At 36.0% G+C, this 21,507-nt stretch overlaps 2 protein-coding genes across 3 annotated transcripts in view; one reads left to right on the plus strand and one right to left on the minus strand.

Annotated features, from left to right (window-relative positions):
* The window catches only part of LOC111556266 (olfactory receptor 13C3), a 113,793-nt gene that overhangs the window by 12,022 nt on the left and 80,264 nt on the right, over nucleotides 1–21,507 (minus strand). Inside the window, exon 1 of one of the 2 annotated variants that reach the window (XM_045042513.1) lies at nucleotides 1,983–2,838. The exons of the other annotated variant lie outside the window; for it this stretch is intronic. The gene's annotated coding sequence lies outside the window, so the exon portion shown is untranslated. Of the gene's footprint in view, nucleotides 1–1,982; nucleotides 2,839–21,507 lie in introns of those variants that run through there. 2 annotated transcript variants of the gene reach the window in all.
* Nucleotides 12,171–13,136, plus strand: LOC101100254 (olfactory receptor 13C8). The gene has a single exon (XM_003995711.4). It carries the CDS (start codon nucleotides 12,177–12,179, stop codon nucleotides 13,134–13,136), a length of 960 nt encoding a protein of 319 aa, XP_003995760.2. The 5' UTR covers nucleotides 12,171–12,176.

Below are 21,507 nucleotides of genomic sequence, written 5' to 3' on the forward strand. Positions count from 1 at the left end.
CAGGCTCTGAGCTGACAGTGCAGAGCCTGCTTGGGATTCTCCCCCTCTCTCTCTGCTCCTTCCCCACTCATACATGTGTGCATGTGTGTGCTCTCTCTCAAAATAAATAAGTAAACATTTATTTTAAAAAGATGCTCAGTATCATTAATCATCACGAAAATGCAAATTTTTTAAATTTTTTTAACATTTTATTTATTTTTGAGACAGGGAGAGACAGAGCATGAACGGGGGAGGGTCAGAGACAGAGGGAGACACAGAATCCGAAACAGGCTCCAGGCTCTGAGCTGTCAGCACAGAGCCCGACGTGGGGCCCGAACTCACGGACAGTGAGATCGTGACCTGAGCCGAAGTCGGCTGCTCAACCGACTGAGCCACCCAGGCGCCCCATGAAAATGCAAATTAAAATCATAGTGTGATATCCCCTTACACCTGTTAGAATGGCTACCTTCAAAAAGATAGGATAACAAGTAATGGTGTGGATATGGAGAAAAGAGAAACTTTGTGCACCATTGGTGGGAATGTAAATTGCTTCAGCTTTCAGAAAAACAATATAGAGGTTCCTTAAATAAAGAACTACCATAAGATCCAGCTTTTCTACTTCTGGAATATATCCAAGATTTAAGAAAATATATCTGCATCCCCATGCTCATTACAGCATTATTCACAAGAGCCAAGAAACAACTTAAGTGTCTATCAAACCAATAAATGGATAAAGAAAATGTGGTACATATATCAAATGGAATATTACTCAGCCATGAAAAAGTAGGAAATCTTGCCATTTGGGACAACATGGATAGACCTTGGGGGTATTATGGTAAGTGAAATATGTTAGACATAGAAATACAAATACTGTACAATATCACTTATTTGTGGAATCTAGAAAGGCCAAACGCATAAAAACAGAGAGTAGCTGCTGGTTACCAGCAGCTGTAGGGTAGAGGAATTGGAGAAATGTTGGCCAAGTGGTATACACTTGCAGTTAGAAGATTAGTAAGTTCTGGGGATCTAACGCACAGCCTTGTGATCAGTTAACAAAACTGCATTATACACTTAAAAGTTGCCAAGAGACTAGATCTTAAATGTTCTCACAACACACACACACACACACACACACACACACACACACACACACACAGATAATTATGTGCTATGATGGAGGTTAGCTAACATTATGGTAGTATTCATATTATAACATAAAAGTGTATCAAGTCAACTCAGTGTACATCTTCAGCTTACACAATATTATATGTCAATTAGATATCAATAAAAATGTGAATAAGACATAAAACATAGATTTCAAGCTTTTCAGGCAGAAGGGACAGAGAAAGAGGTTAGGGAAAGAGGACTCAATTTCTTCTCCTTTCAGGATCCTCTTTTTCTTAAGTGGTTCTTCAATGAAAAGTACTACTCCGAACAATAACTATAAATATTAAAGTGGCATAATTTCATAGTATACAAAATATAGAGCAGAATTGAGGAACTAAATATTATGGTAAAATTGCCCATCTGCCTACAAGTATATATTCTAAGCATCCATCATGCTCAAGGTACATCTTGAGATGGTGCTGTGATATTTTCTGCCATTAAGTAGTTTTCAATCCCTTTAGGGAAACTTGTTGCATACATATATCATAGGCAATAAGTAATATCTTCTTGCTCCTCACTCAGTCTTTAGAATGAAAATAATAGTGTGTGTCTCATAATATTATAATAATAATTAGATAAATGAAATGCATGCAAAGTGCAGAGAAAATGCCCCTCCCCTGCACTCAGTTGGCATTATCTATTATTATCTGGCAGTACATGTCAGATACCTGAACAGTATAACTTACAGGATTTAGAGTGAATTAAAGAAGAAATATGTAGTTCAAGGAGAAATTACCAATTTGAAAAAATAGGCTTATCTCAAAAAGAGTTTTCACAGAAAAACATTGAGAAAGAAAGATTAATTTCTGGGACAAAAGCTGAGTCTGAATACAAACCTTGGTTATTAAAGTCAAAGAGGAATTGTTTTTGATAAAAGGTTACTTTCTGTTCCATATGCTTCAACTCTAACTTGAATCTAGAGAAAAAATAAAGCTCAGTTTCAATTTTTTATTGACATTTAACTACCAGTTTAAATTGTTTACATTCTTTTAACCTAAATTTCCTTCCTCATTGAAGAGTGGGAATAGAACATTCTAATTCATGGTAGTATCCTGGGAAGCACATTAGATATTTGAAAATATAATACAAATGAAGATGCTTTATGCTATTAATCATAGGAAGTTTTCAGATGAGAAAAGAAAAAACAATACTTATTAAAGACTATTTTTCTGTTTTAGTCTTAAAATCTTCAAATACTGTGGTAATGTAGATGGTGAGATACAGTGCCTATTAGAGTTGCATGACAACAAGAATATACCAGTTACATGATATAATTGGATCTAACTACATTTTCCCTGGAGTATGGGAAAGTTTTTAATCCTCCTAACATGTTTACATTCCTGACATTAGTTTGTTGCAAATATCGGACCCTTCCATAGCTTGCCCCCAAAAGAATTTAAATTGCCTTGCTGAGCTAATGGCTGGTCTTTGGGAGGATGTTTCTGGAAATCAAAATGCAGAGACACACTTAGATAAGTACAAAGGCTGGCCTTAAGAATCTATGGGTCATTTTAGTTATTTTTTCTGATATTGAACTAGAGGTGGCCTGAGAGTGAGAGAATCTATGGGTCATTTTAGTTATTTTTTCTGATATTGAACTAGAAGTGGCCTGAGAGTGAGAATATTTTATAGATTTTTTTTAAAACGTTTTATTTATTTTTGAGACAGAGAGAGATAGAGCATGAACGGGGCAGGGGCAGAGAGAGAGGGAGACACAGAATAGGAAGCAGGCTCCAGGCTCTGAGCCATCAGCACAGAGCCCGACGCGGGGCTCGAACTCACAGACCGCGAGATCGTGACCTGAGCTGAAGTCGGATGCTTAACGACTGAGCCACCCAGGCGCCCCGAGAATATTTTAAATAAACTCATCTATCAATTTTATCAGAGGAATAAACTACTGGTATGTCAAAACTTGAAGAAAATAATTACAGCATCCTGTTTGCTATCTAAATCTCACTAATGTCTCCTCACTTTATCCTGAAAATTGTTACATAAACTAGTGAGCATTACTTGAGGCTGTAAAGCAAAGCAGCTACTAAGGAAGAAGACTGAACTCAGATCAAGAAAGGAAGCCACTCCTCAAGCTTAGAGGTACATATATAAATGACATTATATTCCAACTTCTCTTGTAAATATTGTTTTCAAATTATTGGTAAGATATCAATTTTATATGCTTTAACTGGATATATCTAATTTTTCCATCTGTCAAGCTTTCATCATTTAGTGTCATATAGCTTTCCATTAAATTTGAGACCATTGCTGAATAATTTTCACAACAAAGCTCTTAGGTAGGAATTGGCCTCATTTAAAGAAGGAAAAAAGGAGGTTCCAAATCTAGGCATTCTAAAATAAAATTCAGTCTTCTTTTGCCTCTTCAAAAGCATTTGTTCTTCCTTCCCGCCCTTTCTTCCCCACAGCAGATAGAATGAGAATGTTAGATTCCTCCATTGGGTGTTAAGACAGCATTGCAGAACAGGTGCACTGCACCAAGAAATTTGAGTATTATTATTGGACCTATAATCTGCTGAAAAAATTATTTCTCTGTCCCAAATGTGTGGAATTTCAATGCAATTATTTGACCATCTTCCATAGTTGCTATGACTACCATATTTTAAAAAATATTTTAAAATAGTTGAGATATCATATCACCTGTATTTCAAAATAATTGTTGAATTCAAAATAATTAAGACAAAAAATATGATTTCTGGGGTGCCTGGGTGGCTCAGTCAGTTAAGCATCTGACTTTAGCTCAGGTCATAATCTCACAGCTGAGTTTGAGCCCTGCAAAGGGCTCTCTGCTGTCAGCGCAGAGACCACTTCGGATCCTCTGTCCTCCTCTATCTGTCCCTCCCCAGCTCACGTGTACTCTCCCTCACTCTCTCAAAAATGAATAAACATTCAAAAATGCATGTGATTCCTATATCTCACTCTGTATAAATAAATGTACACCACCTCTTCCATTAACCTTTTCTGGAAAATCCTTGGGTCAGGATCACTGTAATCAGCACCTCTTTATCCTAATGCCCCTAAGTCCCAACAGTGAACTTTGACTTGAGAATAAAGTGTGTGGGTGCAAAAATCTGCCACTACCCTTTATCTCTGTCTTGTTTTGATTACTACTGATTTGGATTAATCTTGGCAAAAAATAATGTCACAGGAAAAAAAATCTGAGCATCTATTCCATCTATTCCTACACTGTTCTAAGTACTTCAATTTGTAGCAGAAATTCAGCCTGTGAATCAAATCTGTGGTTGTCATATTCTCAATGTGTCTGTCATTCTGCTTGGATTCCAAGTTTACTTAAATTAGCCTCTCTCTAATTAGCACTAAAACTAATAAGATTAACATAGAACACATTTCCCTGTCTGAGATAATACAGTGTTTCTGAGAGTCTGAGCTTTATAGCCAGACAATGCCTGCTTCCTACACATAGTTAATTAGACACAGAACACTAATTAAGTCATGTACCTTCTCTCAGTATCGTTTTCCTGTTTCTAAAATGAAAAGGCAATAGCTTAGGACAATTCCTTTGAAGCTTCAAAATTATACAATCATAAAAGAAAAAATTTAAGTTGTTTAACAAATACTGAAATATTTTTTATAAAGAACTATCCTTTAGCTTTGCGAAAAACAGATGTTATAATGATTTCATTTGCTCACCATCATGCCATCACCACCAGCCCTAGTTATATTGCCTAGCACACACAAGGCTACTGCTATTTTTGTGTTGAATGAATTAGTGAATAAGCATTTGGATATTATATTCAGCTTGCAAAGTGCTTTCACTATATCATATCATTGGATTATCTCATTAAATGTATGAAAAAACATAGAATCTGAAAAGTAGTGTAGCACTCACCTACCTAGCATGTGAATTGGGTGTCCTAAGAATGTAATTTTGAGTCTCATTCTCTTTTAATTGCAACTAATTATGACCCAAGGAAGAATCAAATGTGTTTTAAGTTCCTACTCTATAACATAAACTTAGCACATGTGATCAGTTAAACTCAGACAATGCTGCCCCAATATATGTGAGCATACAGTTGCTGAAAGAAGTTAGAAAATTAGCATAATGTCACAGAGTTCATAAGAGATGCGGCTAAGATTTCTTTCAGCTCATGTACATTTGACTACCATTGCTTACAGTGTCCAACATATCCTGGGGCAACTAAGGGAAAACTGAAGACAAAGCAAGTATGTCCTTTTTCACCCAGTGAAATACCTTAATAAACACTTCTCTTGGAAGAGAAATTTTCTAAAAGTGGGGAAGAAATCTCTTTTTTTAAAAAAAAGACATGAAGAGCAGAAGGGACGGGTTCCTATGACCCCCAGGAAATCAATCTTTTGACTTATTAACTGGGATGTTTTACTTTTCCTCTGGGTATCTGTTGAAGTGCCCTTCATACTCAGAAATGGGAAAAAAACAACCTGGAAAACCCAGGCAGAATGAGGCGGTTGTTATTATTTTTGTTAGTTTAATAACTAAAACAATTGGTTAATACCTGGTTGTGAAAGACCCAACAGAGCATTGGTTTCACCTCAAAGGGAGGCTAGATACACTTTAATTTTCACAGACTATTATAGGACCAAGCTAAGAACCTGGAGGAAATGGCAGGATTGTGTTTTTGCCAAGGGAAATAAAACTTTATAATACCAACTTGACCTAAAATGAACTCTTATGTTTCTAATTCCAAAAGAAGATTTATTTTGAGTCAGGTTCTCTATAAGCTGAAGGAGAGGAGACAATCAATGATTGCCTTGAAAAACAATGATTACAAACCTACAAACCACACAGGTCACAGTTCAATGTTAGTAAGAAAGTACATGATCCTGAAGAATGCCTCTAATTAAACTTTTTTTCTGTGTTTTCATCCTTAACATCCCCTGGACAAAATTCCAAAGGTTCCTAATTGCCTGGAGAATAGATTTTAATTCCTTAATGCTACATTTAATATACCACACAAAATGGCAAATCTTCCTTCCTTTTAAAAATATTTTTCTGACTACTGTACCATGATACATTGTTTTCTTGCCTAGAAGCCCCACTGACACATTTTGCCTCATCCTGTTACCTAGGCCTCTTTCCCCTCAGCTCAACAAGGCCAAATTCAAGTGACAAGATATCCCTAGCTCTTTCTCAGATGATCTCCCCTTCTTTGAAATCTGTTTGTACTTTCTTTTGTCGTTTGAATAAAACATGTTTAATGATTCAGGCTTCCCCCAAAGATAGCTGCTGGTTTCCTACCGAGTGCTGGTTTCACTACATTGCCATACTGTGGTGGTGTGGTGTGGTGTGGTGTGGTGTGGTGTGGTGTGGTGTGGTGTGGTGTGGTGTGGTGTGGTTTTATCAAGGTCCACATTCTGTTCTTTTCCCCCGTACACTCAAAATTGTTGGTTAGAACAGGATGAGTCTGTATCTCATTCACAGGGGTTGATTCACATTCATTCACAGGTACTATTATGAAGTAGAGTACTACACTTTACAATGAGAAATAGAGTGGTGGGGTGCCTGGATGGCTCAGTCAGTTGAGTGTCCCACTCTTGATTTTGCCTCAGGTCGTGATCCCAGTGTTGTGGAATGGAGCCTTGCGTGGGGTTGGGGGTGCTCAATGTGGAGCCTGCTTAAGATTCTCCTTCTCTCTCCCTCTGCTCCTTTTCCCAGCTAACATGTACACTCATTCTCTCTCTCTCAAATAATAATAATATTATAATAATAAAGAAATAGAATAGCCAATTCTTTTGGAGAGCAGCCACCTAATTCCTCTGCTTAGTCCACTTACTCCTTCTACACAGTGACCTGGATGCCCAGTTTCTCAGTATCATCAGAAGGGAAACACTGAGGGGCGCCTGGGTGACTGTCTCATGGTTCATGAGTTTGAGCCCCCACTGGGCTCCACACTGAGTAAACCAACCAACCAACCAACCAACCAACCAACCAACCAACCAATAAATAAGCTTAACAAAAAAGAAGAGCAACACTAAACCAAATCAAGGGAGTTATTGATATGAATAGCATATTTAGTGGAATCAGGCTAATACAAACTCCACATTCATTTATCTCTACATTAAGGATAACCTTTCCAACAGGACCACAAGACTTGAAACCATTTTATGCCTGACTTTTCTTTAGCTAGATTTAAAACGTTATTTTGCAAAATGTCTGATCTAACTAAACTTTAACCCATTTTTTTCTTTTAAATGCCTTATTTTTTCCCCCAATCTATTGTGTGTTGTTTTTTATGGAGTCAGAAGTCAATTTTCCTTTGTTCTTACATTTATGATAGTCCACTATACTAAAACTACATTAAATTTTTTTGTCTTAATTCTTTTTTGAGACAGAAAGAGGAAAAGAGGAGGGGAGAGAGGCAGAGAGAGAGAGAGAGAGAGAGAGAGAGAGAGAGAGAGAGAGAGAGAATCTTAAGCAGGCTCCACACCCAGCATGGAGCCCAACATGGGGCTTGATCTCATGACCATGAGATCATAACCTGAGCCATAATCAAGTCAGATACTTAGCTGACTGAGCCACCCAGGTGCCCCTAAAACTATATTTTTATCAGAGCTCCTTCACTAGCATATGTCCTATATTGCTCTCTATGATTTTTATGTGTTTTTGTTTCCTTTTAAACTTAGACTTTAGTTACTCATATTCCTTTGTATTTATTTTATATTCCTCCGTACATTATTTCCGGTCTTTACAAAGCCTCCTACATCTCCCATAATCACTGATTCTACTAAGCACTTATGTGTTTGATTTGTCCCTTAAAATACATGTACCTTGTAAGGTACATATTTTAAATTTCTATGTAAATCTTATTGTGTTATAAATCACAGTATTGCTTACTTTTTAAACACTTCTTCCAGGATCTATTTATGTTGCTGTATGGACGTCTAGTTAATTTGCTTCTCATTTCTGCAAAGTGCTCCATATGGCATGCTCTCATGTAGTAGAACCATTACTCTGATGATGGGCGTCCAGTTTGCCTCCAAACTCCTTTTGTCACAAACCATGCAATGCTGAGCATCCTCATGCTTGTGTCCTTATAGTCCTGGGCAAAAACGTATCTGGGTCATCTTCCCAGGACTAGAATCACTGAGTCCTACCCGATTTTAATAGAACCAGAGAGTTTTCAGTATACCAGTGTACGCTCCCAACAGAATTCTACCTCCCCACATCTTGCCAACTTTTAGTATCATCTACTTTGGTAATGAACATGAACGATATCGCATGGCTGTTTTAATGAGCATTTTTCAGATTTGCGAAGCATGAGATTTCTCCATATATTCATCAGTCACTTAGGAAATCTCTTCCATAAATGACTAATTCATGTCATTTCACCAATTTTCCATTGGTTTAAAGCTTTATCTTTTGGGTTAACAAAAGAGGTTTTTATTTTTGCGTTTTTTTCTTTTTTTCCCCTTTTTGTATATTCCATCAAGAGGGTTACTTGTGACAAGTTAGTAGTGTATTCAGTTAGATAGCGTAACTATCTTCTGCAGTCTGTTAACTTTATCTCTGAGGTCCTTCATTGGATTAAGTCTACCAAGTTTTGCTTCATAGTTTATGCTACTTGGATTTTGTTTTAAAAGTGTTTTTCCTCCACTATAAGTTTACAAAGGTTCTCTATATTGCCTTTTATTAATTTTGTAATTTCTCTTTTTCACATTTAAATTGTTAATTCTTCTGTTTTCCACTTTTACGTATGGTAATCCCAGGATCTAATTTTTATCTTTTATCCATATCTAAAGATATTTTCCTAACATGATCTACTAAGCCATCCCTTCTTGACTACTTTGGGTTGACAGTTTTATGATTTATCAAATTCCCATATACTAGTGTCTGTATCTGAGATTTCTTTTCCAACGGACTACTTAAATGTCCTTGATCCATTATCATAATATTTTTATTACTGTAGCTTTGCAGTATGTTTCAAATATGGACGCTCCCCTTATTTTTTGTTGTAAAATTAACTGTGTTTTTATTCTTCCACATAAATTTTAGGATGAATACTCCCATTCCTCAAAAAATTTCAGCTACATTTTTGTATATATTTAATTGAGTGTAGAGACTAATTTGGGAGAAAATGGCAGCCTTACATTTTTATTCCATATATTAACATGCTATACTTTTTCAATTCCTTACATCTGCTATGCTCTTTATTATAATTTTTAGATCATTTCTGTAAAGGTCCTGTGCATGCTTTATTAGGTCAAAACCCAGATGTTTTATATTTTTTGTTAATCTTATTATATTTATTTTTATTATATTTGCTAATCATTCATTATTACCATAAAGAGGACTACTAATTTTTCCATTGATCTTACTTTCAGAAGTCTAATTTTTCTCATTATTTCTTATAAATTTGTTAGTATCATTTTGTTGCTACTTCTTTTTTTAATTTAATTTATTTATTTTGAGAGAGAGGGCAGGGGAGGATCAGAGAGAGAGGGTGAAAGTGAATCCCAAGCAGGCTCCTCACTGTCAGGGCAGAGCTGGACATGGGACTCGAACTCGCAAACTGTGAGATCATGAGCTGAGCAGAAATCAAGGATGGGATGCTTAACTGACTGAGCCATTCAGGCGCCCCTTTTTGTTGCTACTTCTGCCATTTTCTTGCCTTATTATTTTGACCAGGACTATCAAGTCCATGTAAGAGTGGGAATCTTTTATCTTATTACAGATAATGAAAATGTATAATAAACTGCCTTAATTATTAGTGACTAATTTTTATAGGTTCTTGGCATATAGTTTTCTTTCAAGATTAAGAAGTTATCCTATGTTTGTGGAACTTCAAATAGTTAATATGAAATTATGAATTGGCCTCCACCAAATTTATTTCCTGCATCTCTTGAAATAATTAATTTTAATTTTCTTTCATCTATTTATATCATGATTTACTTGTGATGTTTACCAAATGTTTAAGGAAGGAAAATCTATATATCATACAATAATAATCCCTCCTTCCATGGATTGTTATGAATAAAAGCATTTAGATATGTATCTGACATTGAGTAATCAATACATAAATTCCTATTTTATTATTATCATTTCTAATAAAACTATTAAATGCAGATTAGTATTATATCTAAGTCATTACATAGGTGATTTTAAAACTATGCCCTTTGGAATCCTCTTAAATTTTTTTTTTCTTTAATGTTTAGTTTTGAGAGAGACAGAGAAAGAGAGAGAGACAGAGTGTGAGCGGGGGAACGGCAGAAAGAGAGGGAGACACAGAATCCGAAGCAGGCTCCAGGCTCTGAGCTGTCAGAACAGTTCAAACCCAAAACCATGAGATCATGACCTAATGAGGGGCTCGAACCCACCAACCGTGAGATCATGACATGAGCCGAAGTCTGATGCTTAACTAACTGAGCCACCCAGGTGTCCCTGGGATCCTCTGAAACCAAACTGAAGGAGGAAATGTAAATAAGGAACTAAATGAATAGTACTCTGTCTTCTCTGGCAAACCAGTATAACTTCAATCAGAGAAAATTTCTTGTTTGCTTTACATATTATGCTTCTGTATAAATTTGATTTGCTGAAAAACAATGGCTACGTATCACTGGTTTAGTTAAATGTGTACATTTTGAATGAACACACTATTATTACAGTTGATCCCTAAGTGATAGTCCTTGCATGAGGTGAAAATAAACAAATTAAGAAGAATCTACAATCTACATTATATTTACTCATGATAAAAATGGCTTTGTAAGCACTTTTAATTTCTCTTTCTTTAAGAATTTTTTTAAATATTTATTTTATTTTTAGGAGAGAGAGAGAGCCGGGGAGGGCCAGAGAGAGAGTAAGACAGAGGTTCTGGAGCAGGTTCTGTGCGGACAGCAGAGAGCCGGATGTGGGGCTTGAATTCATGAACTGCGAGATCATGACCTGAACTGAATTTGAATGCTTAACCGACTGAGCCGCCCAGTCGCCCTCAATTTCTTTCTATTAAAGAAAATCATTTATTTAAACACATACTTCATTATCATATTAAGGTAGATACTGTAGCAATATAAAGATACGCCCATCCAATGAGACGGCTGTGCTCAAGGAGGCTATGTGCAGATAGGTAATACTACTTATTACCACCAGCAGCCAAAATGAGGTCTAAAAAGGGATATGATTATATAGGACCACATTATGACTTTGACTGGCCCTTTCTTCCATGAAATAACATTAAAAGTTGTATTTTACATCTGCTTTCATATAAAGATAAATATACTAATATTATGTACTAAAGCTTAAAAACTCAGTTTTATTCAGATTTTAAAAGAAATAAAAACATTTTCATAGGTTTCTAACAGTATGATAGGCCTACTATGCCTACCGGATACATTGGTCCTGCAGCCATGAGTCAAGAATTCAAATACATATACAATCCTATCAGGTATTATAAGTGGTTGAGATCAACTGAGAATAACATATTTACTGGCAACTAATATTCACCTCCAGTGACCAGCAGGTAAGGGAGATAGGAGGGTAATCTGGTGTCATGGAGAACATGCTTCAAATAAGAACGGGCAAGTTGTAATTGAGCTCCATCATGGAAATAGGTGTAATGTTTTTAAATATTATAATTTATTTGAAAACAGGCTGAAAATGTAGATTTTTTATACTGTATCTTCTGCATGTAAAATATTGACCTCTAATTCAAAACTTAAAACACTGCAGAAAAGACTGTCAATCAAACTACATCTCTCTACTGCATCCAGACTATAGACACTAAATTGGTGTGCAGTCAGTATGTTAAGAGGCAGAACTAGTTGGAACAGCCATAATCTGGTTTGGGATCCAAATGTCCTATAATCAAATGTACTCTCTCTTAACCCTGAGATGATCAGGTTAGGATTCTGCTCTAGTGGCCTGAGTTTAGAGTGAGAAAGCTGCCCCAGAGTTATATTGTTATACCCAAATATAGAACTGCAGTGACACAGAATATGATTCTTAAAAGAGGTAGCTCTTGTAGATACTGTATTAACAAATTTCTATCCTATCATCCATAGAGTGCTATTGGAGAAGGGATATATGTAATATGGAAAGGACCAATGATTCCATGCTGACAGAATTTGTCCTTGTTGGGCTTTCTGCCCACCCAAAGCTCCAGACAGTTTTCTTTGCGCTAGTTTTGTGGATGTACCTGATGATCCTTCTGGGAAATGGAATCCTTATCTCAGTAATCATCTGTGATTCTCACTTGCACACCCCCATGTATTTCTTCCTCTGTAATCTTTCCTTCCTGGACATTTGTTACACAAGCTCCTCTGTCCCACTAATTCTTGACAGTTTTCTGACAGGAAGGAAAAGGGTTTCCTTCTCTGGGTGCATGGTGCAAATGTTTCTCTCCTTTGCCATGGGGGCCACAGAGTGTGTGCTTCTAGGTATGATGGCACTCGACCGCTATGTAGCCATCTGCTACCCACTGAGATACTCTGTCATCATGAGCAAAAATGCCTACCTGCCCATGGCAGCTGGATCCTGGGTCACTGGGCTTGTGGACTCAGTGGTGCAGACATCTCTCGCAATGCAGTTACCATTCTGTACTAGTAATGTCATTAACCATTTTGTCTGTGAAATTCTAGCTATCCTAAAACTGGCTTGTGCTGATATTTCAATCAATGTGATCAGCATGGCAGGGTCAAATCTGATTGTTCTGGTTATTCCACTGCTAGTAATTTCTATATCTTACATTTTTATTGTCACCACTATATTGAGGATCCCCTCCACCAAAGGAAAACGTAAGGCCTTCTCCACCTGCTCCGCCCACTTAACAGTAGTGATTATATTCTATGGAACTATCTTCTTCATGTACGCAAAGCCCAAGTCTAAAAGTTCTGTTGATGCTGATAATCAAGACATCATTGAGGCCCTCATCTCTCTCTTCTATGGAGTAATGGCCCCCATGCTCAATCCTCTCATCTATAGTCTGAGGAACAAGGATGTAAAGGCTGCAGTGAAGAACATGGTGGGTAGAAAAAACTCTGATGGAATCTGAGTACAGATTTACACTATGTGACTCAGTATCCAAAGCTGCTGCAGACACAAAATTTGAAAAGAGAATATTACTATGTGAAAACAAATTCACCATGTGGCATTCAAAATCATCTGACAGAAATATTTTGGTGGATGTTGTTACTATTAGCTTTTTGTTTTAACTGCAGAAATAAAACATGCTTGTGGTTTTAAAAAATACTATTATGTAAATGCAAAATGTGAAAATCTCTTAGGAATCCCCAGCAAAATATAGTCACTCTTAAACATTTAGAAAATAATACAGGCAAAAGGTAGACTAAAATCACTTGACATTAATATAACACTGTGTTAACTAACTGGGATTAAAGTAAAAAATTAAAGAAAAAACAATACTGAAACAGAAATATGTAATAAAGAAGTAAACATTCAGTAAAAAAAAGTGTACTAAAAATATTCTGTAACCTAAAATAAGTACACTTTTAATTAATTATGCAAAAGGAATATTAATTGGCACATGGCATATTATATATTGATTTTTAATTTATTCATTTGTTACTGTCTGTGTCCATTATGTAAGCTCACTGAGAGTAAAAACTTGTTTGTTTATTACCCTGTAGCATCCCAAAGACCAGAATAGAGCCTGGCACACAACAGATGCTCAATATATATAGTTACTTATTTTAATAAATAAATGAACTGTATCTTGTTTAAGAGTAGAAATGTGTATCTGTCATATCTGACATAACAAAGGTTATTCAAAAATAAAGCTGATTCAATGTAATATTTTCTAAATAAACTGTATTGGCTTTGTTAAAATATTACCTTTTATTTTCTATGTGATATGTGTATTATAATGTAGAGGAAGAGGTTTTTTTAACTAGCTACCATAACTTTTCTGGATTTGGTACATAATGAGTCTAAAGTAACTAACAGAGTCCCTTGGGAATGCATCCTAAGTTTTAACAGAATAAAATAGAGGTGATGTGGTAGCACAGTTCCTCTTGGACTTTGACAAGAGACCAGGTTGCAATGAGAACTTCTTTCCTACTCTGCACTGGAACACATAGTTCCCAAGCAGTAGGAGAACTAGACAGAACTGGTAATTAACAAAAGTTTCAATAAAAAGATAAGACATAGCAAAAGGAAAGGAATCAAGTCGCTCAATAAACTACAGAGCTATAGAGTTTTGGTGTTGAAAAGACAAAGACGGCCCAAAACTGAGATGATCTCTATTGACTGAAGAGTGCAGCCGTGTGGGGCAGTGCCAGTGTGAGTACAGAAGCCCCATTTCCATTGAAGCAATTGAGTGAGATATGTCAATAGAAGAAAGCACTCCTTTTATCTAGCCCTTTGAAGAGTCTATGGGATTTGAAATATAGAACACAAATCTAAAGTAAGACTATAACTACTTTTAAACTCTAAGAGTAAGCCCATAATATCTTCCTTTCCTGTTAATGGGTAATTAATGTTACTTCAGAAGATTAATTCATTCATAGTGCTAAATAGTGCCTGGAATATCCTAAACATCCAATAAGCATTAGTTGTTTTATTATTACTAGTGTTGAGTGAACTTTAATAGGTCAGAAAGCTTTGAGCAAGTGCAAATTTTTCATCCTTATTTTTTTATGGAGGAATTTTAATGCCATTAAACCATTGTCTCTCAACTTCAAATCCACTTTTCTATGCTCTGTTTTGTGAATTAGGACTGGGTCACTGAAAACCACTTTCTCCTCTGCCAGCTAGCTTTTTTTTTTTTTTTTCTTTTTACGTAGGCTCCACGCTGAGCATGGAGACCAATGCAAGGATTGAACTCACAACCCTGAGATCAAGACCTGAGCTGAACTAAAGTGTCCGATGCTTAACTGACTGAGCCAACCCAGAGCCCTTGCTAGCTAGTTTCTGTTAAATTCTTGCTAAAGAGTTACTGGAGAATGGGAGGCTGGCTGATGACAAGAGTCTTGAGTTTCCCTACTCTTTTCTTCCTGTCAGCATCATTCCAGATAGGGTTCTTCACCATGACAATGGCAGCTCCTTAGCTGCTTCCAATATTGGTTTCAGTTTTCATTTCTTGTCTATAACCAAGAATCAGCAGCTTACGAGTGCCACCTCCTCAGAGGTTTGAATCTGTCACTCAGCTTTTACTTTCAGTAAACGAATACTCATGAGTCAAGTGTTCAGTCTAGGTATCTTTAAGAGCAGTAAAATATGCAATTCTCTGCTTGAGAAATGTAGTGAATTAGAGCATAAATAGTGTATTTGGTCAGACTATGATTCCCATACACAAATAAATAACAGAAGGTACTGAGCAAGACATTTGTATTTCTTCTGCAGTTGCTTTCTTGTTTCTAAAATGTAGATTACTATGAAGGTCTCTTTAGTATATTCTAAAATAACATAGTAAAAGTCATATACTCATATGAAAGGAGAACATTGAGTGGTTCACCAACCCTAAATACTTGTGAGAAAGGATAAACTTAGAACTTTGAGAAAAATAAAAGTATAACTTTTTTTTCCCCACTAATACATGTCTAGCACCCACCTAAGCTTTATGTCTGGCATAGTACACTATTTCTATAAACTTATTAAATTAATGCAGAAGTAAGTAAATATCAGAATGAAAAAAAAAAAAACAATTTCAAGAGGACACATATAGTTTCCAAATTCTTTATCAAGATCATACTATTGGGTCCTCAGGATAACTCTTTAATGATCTAATATTTCTCCAACTGTACAGAAGAAAAATATTAGATCCAGAAATGTAGAAATATCTGCAGCCACAACCAGAATGTGAGAGAGAAGTCTTTGATTTGAACAACAGAATTAACAAGCTTCACAAGCCAACTACAATGGCATACACATTCTTCTAAAGCACATATAGAACATATACAAAATTTGATATTTTATTAGACCAAAAGTAAAAATCAACAAATTTCAAAGAAATTATATTGAAAAGTCTATATTCTGGAAAGACCCCAAATCTGTATCAACTAATGAATGGATAAATAAGATATATATATATAGATATATATAGATATATATATATAGATATATAGATATATATATATAATGGAATACTACCCAGCCATCAGAAAGAATAAAATTTTGCCATTTGCAACAAAATGGATGCAACTAGAGCGTATTATGCTAAGTGAAATAAGTCAGTCAGAAAGAAAAATATGATTTCACTCATATGTGGAATTTAAGAAACAAAATAAATGAGCAAAGGGGAAAGTAAGAGAGGCAAAACCTCTTCCACCTCGCCCACAGCAACTTCTTATTCAACACGTCTCTGGAGGCAAGGGAAACGAAAGCAAAAATGAACTACTGGGACCTCATCAAAATAAAAAGCTTCCACACAGGGAAGGAAACAATCAGCAACACTAAAAGGCAACCGACAGAATGGGAGAAGATATTTGCAAATGACATAACAGATAAAGGGTTAGTATCCAAAATCTGTAAAGAACTTATCAAACTCAACACCCAAAAAAACAAATAATCCAGTGAAGAAATGGGCAAAAGACATGAATAGACACTTCTCCAAAGAAGACATCCAGATGGCCAACCAACACATGAAAAAATGCTCCACATCACTCATCATCAGGGAAATACAAATCAAAACCACAATCAGATACCACCTTACACCTGTCAGAATGGCTAACATTAACAACTCAGGCAACAACAGATGTTGGCAAGGATGCGGAGAAGGAGGATCTCTTTGCATTGTTGGTGGGAATGCAAGCTGGTGCAACCACTCTGGAAAAGAGTATGGAGGTTCCTCAAAAAACTAAAAATGGAACTACCCTACTACCCAGCAATTGCACTACTAGGCATTTATCCACGGATACAGGTGTGCTGTTTCGAAGGGACAAATGCACCCCCATGTTTATAGCAGCACTATCAACAATAGTCAAAGTAAGGAAAGAGCCCAAGTGTCCATCGATGATGGATGAATGGATAAGGAAGATGTGATATATATATATATATATATATATATATATATATATATATATATATATACATACACACACACACACACACACACAATGGAGTATTTCTCGGCAATCATAAAGAATGAAATCTTGCCATTTGCAACTACGTGGGTGGAACTGGAGGGTATTATGCTAAGTGAAATTAGTCAGTCAGAGAAAGACAAAAATCATATGACTTCACTCATATGAGGACTTTAAGAGACAAAACAGATGAACATAAGGGAAGGGAAACAAAAATAATATAAAAGCAGGGAGGGAGACAAAACAGAAGAGACTCATAAATATGGAGAACAAAATGAGGGTTACTGGGGGGGAGGTTGTGGAGGGGGGATGGGCTAAATGGGTAAGGGGCACTAAGGAATCTACTCCTGAAATCATTGTTGCACTATATGCTAACTAATTTGGATGTAAATTTTAAAAAATAAAAAATACAATAAATAATAAAATAAAATTTATCAGATATAGAAAGAGCAGGTTTTTTGAGGGAAAGGTTTATACTTAAATTCTTATAGGAAACTTGGCTAGAGAAAGAAGGAAACAAAAAGAAAAGGAAGATAAGGACATGGAACAATGTAAACAATTTTTAATGCAAAGTCAATGTGCAAGGCATTGTGCTATATATCCACAGGTTATTATTTCTTACTAAATATTCACAATAATCTTGAAAGATATATCTTCTTGTTCTTAATTTATAGATGAAAAGACTAAGACACACAGAAGTTAAGATCATACAGATGCTAAGTGGGAAAACTAGCTTTCAACCACAGTCTTGATTATAAAGACATATATTTTCTTATTTCCTACTAGTCATAAGGGAAATATCTTGAAGTTCAGTTGCTTCTGAATGAGGAAAATTAATTCAAAGATATTAGAGAGCAAGAAGGGTAAGATATTCTAATTGGATTTAGGCTTAGAATTTCCCCAAAGTTGTTAGCTGTATATGTAGGTGAATTCAGCAGGTTATGGTGATCAAGCTTTCGATGATTGTGCCAAAGGCAATGAATAAGAGTGGATAATATTTTGACTTTGTCTTGAGCCCAGTATTGCATCATCCTCCTTAGGAACTCAATGATCCCCATACTTACAGGTAACAGATGATATCACCAGGAACCAAGTGTATTAACCAACCAGAAAACTACTGAAGAAACCTAAGGTCATGAGTTTTCAGTGTGATGCACTTCAGGGAAGATGAATTTTTAGGGTGTAAGAATTTTTAGTTTATCAAAAAAGGAAGAAACTAATAGACAGCATATGGAATATGCAAACTATTTAGCTTGGAATCTCACCTCCACATCTACCTTACTAATCCTTTAGCCTATGCAAGTAGTTTAACTTCTCTGAACCTCAGTATTTTTCATTTGTCTTAAAGATTAAACGTACCAGCTTATTTACCCACATTTTACAGAGCTTCTCTCACTCTAGAAAAAAGGTCTTAGTTTGAAAAACCAAGGAGCCAGAGGAATAGGGAGAAGTTCAACTATAACCAGGAATGTGTAGTCCAAGAAAAATTACACAAATTTCCTAGGTCATATAGCTCGGAAGTGGCACAGTGGGGATTAGAGCACAGCTAAACAGACTACAAATTTCATACATTTTTCATCACTCCATCATGTATCTCAGTGTTTCTGGCTGCCAGAAGACCTTCCTATCTATCTCTTTAGAAAATACCAAACGACACAATTTCCAGCACTATATGACCTCTGATTATGCAAAACATGGGGGATCCAAAGAGGCCAACTGACCTAGGAAGACCTTGTTTCTGTTTTACTTGTTATCTCATAGCCTGGTAATCTCTTCCCATGGGAATATGAAACACAGTCTGATATTTACACCTGAGCAAGAAACTACATCTCAGAGGACATCATTAAAAGTTGACTGACCTACTTCTATCTTATATCAAGGTACAAATAGGTTACATAGGGATGGGATCCCATGTGTTTGCAACAGTCTAAAGTCAAGCTTGTTAAAGTAAGCTTGAAACTTTTTAACAACACTCTTCTGTCCATGGGTTTTCTGGAGGGAATCTGGGACTGTTCCTAGGAGATTCATTTCTCCTCTTTAGTTACAACTAAACAGTAAAGAAAAGAGTATATGAGATCATCATGTGGAAAATTCTAAAAGTGGATTCATCTTATTCTGTGAAGAGAAAGCAGTTCTCTTTGGACTGCCATCAAGAAATCATTAATAAAATATAAGTAAACAAGGTAAAGAATACATATTCTGATAAAAACATTGAATAGAGAGTCAGAAGTGATAAACTTCTAATAGGAAGGGGATATTAAAGCAGATGCTTTTTGTTTAGTCACATAGAATTAAGGAGATTTGCCACAGTCTTCACTCCCTCATATAGCTTTAGACCCCACTTGCTTTACTCAAGTACAATCATTGCAAAGCCATGAAGATATTTGAGTTTGTGACTCCCGAGAGACATGAAATCATATAGATAGTTCACTTTCATCCTGGTTAATTAAGGGCCCATATTATTAATGTTATGATTTTTTTAATATGAAATTTATTGTCAAATTGGTTTCCATACAACACCCAGTGCTCATCCCAACAGGTGCCCTCCCCAATACCCATCACCCACCCACCTCTCCCTCCCACCCCCCCATCAACCCTCAGTTTGTTCTCAGTTTTTAAGAGAATACCATGGGGGAAGGGAAGGAAAAAAAGAAGAAAAAAAAAGGTTAGAGAGGGAGGGAGCCAAAACATAAGGGACTCTTAATGTTATGATTTTAAAATAGAATGATCTAACTTTTGAAACAAAGAGTACTTTTTCTCCAAGAGTCACATAAATCCAGGAAAACCATAGGACAGGGCACTATAATAGAGAATCTTGAAGCACCTAAAGTAGGATTCAGTAAGTATTAAGAATTTTTTCTAACTCAGAATTTATATAATCTATAATGACATTTAAATATGGCAGAAGTTAAGTGCTCAGCTTAGAACCAGTAAGATGATAAATGGCAAATAAACAAAGAATGATAAATAAAAAACCATACTAATCAGCACAACTTTGTAACAGGATTGTGCTCATCACATCAATTCAGAATCACTGAGAAACAATCATGACCATCCCCAAAGAGCAACCTGTTCCCTTAGTGTTCTTTTGGGAGTTACAAAAACAAACTAGTTGTTCATCTGCAACTAGATATGTGAAATCTATTATAGAAATTTTAATATGCAGAATGCATTTTTTAAAGATATTTAGTATGGAGAATCCAAGATTTTTAAGAGTAGCTATATGATAGATATCCGTGAGATCATCCACTGACAGAATATTTGTACTGAATATAACACAACTGTATTAATATTACATAGTACCCAACAAATAAAAGTGTATCAGCATCTGTCTCTTTGGTATCTGGTAGCCCTGGACACAGGAATCTGCAGTGAGAAGAGAATTGGCCATGCTCACCTGCCAACTCTTGTGCTCCAGTCATACCCTGCTCTCACCCACTCCCACTCCACACAAAGCTCCAGAAGGAATAAAATGTGCTACCTGGCTACAATTGGAGCACTCAAATATGAACATGGGAATGACAGCCCTGACCCTTGAACGTATGAGTCCTACTTCTTCCAAATGTCTTACATGTAATTTTACAGGAAACTGTGCTGCATGTGAAAGTAGAGAATGTGTAGTCAGATTGTAATATCTTCTGTCTTCTCACTGTCTAGAAAGTAGTCCTCACAAGATATCCAGTTGTGGCCATTTCAAAGTTTGAGAATGAATGTAAAACTAAGCCCTGACAAGAGATGATACTCATTAAAAATATTTAATAAGTAAGGAAGGCACAGGCAACAATTAATCAGAACAGAAATCCAGCTGGAATGTATATTAAGCTATAAGCAGAGTGGAAGTCTGATGTGCATCACATTTTAAGAAGATCCACCATGCTCTCTGGAAAATATGTTGAAGAAAGACAGAGTGAAAGCTGCAAGGCCAGTTAGGAACCGTGGCAGAAATGTCATTTTAAGCAGGAGCTCATGACTTGTCTGAGCTCTACATTACTCATATTTGTGTCTCCCACAGCTTTTTCGTCTGCCAATGTGCCTGCTGAGTTAAACTGACTTGAATACACTTATCAAGAAAAATATGCCTCCTCTAATTTAGATGAAGTTATCAGAAATCATTTGTCAAGATTTTGTGTAATCAAATTCAATAAGTTATACAATTTTGTCTCACACAAGCAATCTGTATTTTCCCCAACTCATCAAAACATAGATTCCATTCTTTGGTGGCAGTGATTCACTTTGATGCTCTATTGATTTTTATAGCTTCATATTGAAGCAGAATGATTACATGCCTGTTTTATTTACGAAAACCAATAGAGTGACTACTTGTACCATCAACATTAGGCAAACTATACTCAGATTCACCAACTCATAATCAAACACAACAAG

This window comes from Felis catus, chromosome D4 (assembly GCF_018350175.1).
Source record: "Felis catus isolate Fca126 chromosome D4, F.catus_Fca126_mat1.0, whole genome shotgun sequence".
Classification (NCBI taxonomy): domain Eukaryota; kingdom Metazoa; phylum Chordata; class Mammalia; order Carnivora; family Felidae; genus Felis; species Felis catus.

Coding starts and splice junctions, on each gene's coding strand:
- LOC101100254 (XM_003995711.4), top strand. CDS start 12,177: ATGGAAAGGACCAATGATTCCATGCTGACAGAATTTGTCCTTGTTGGG.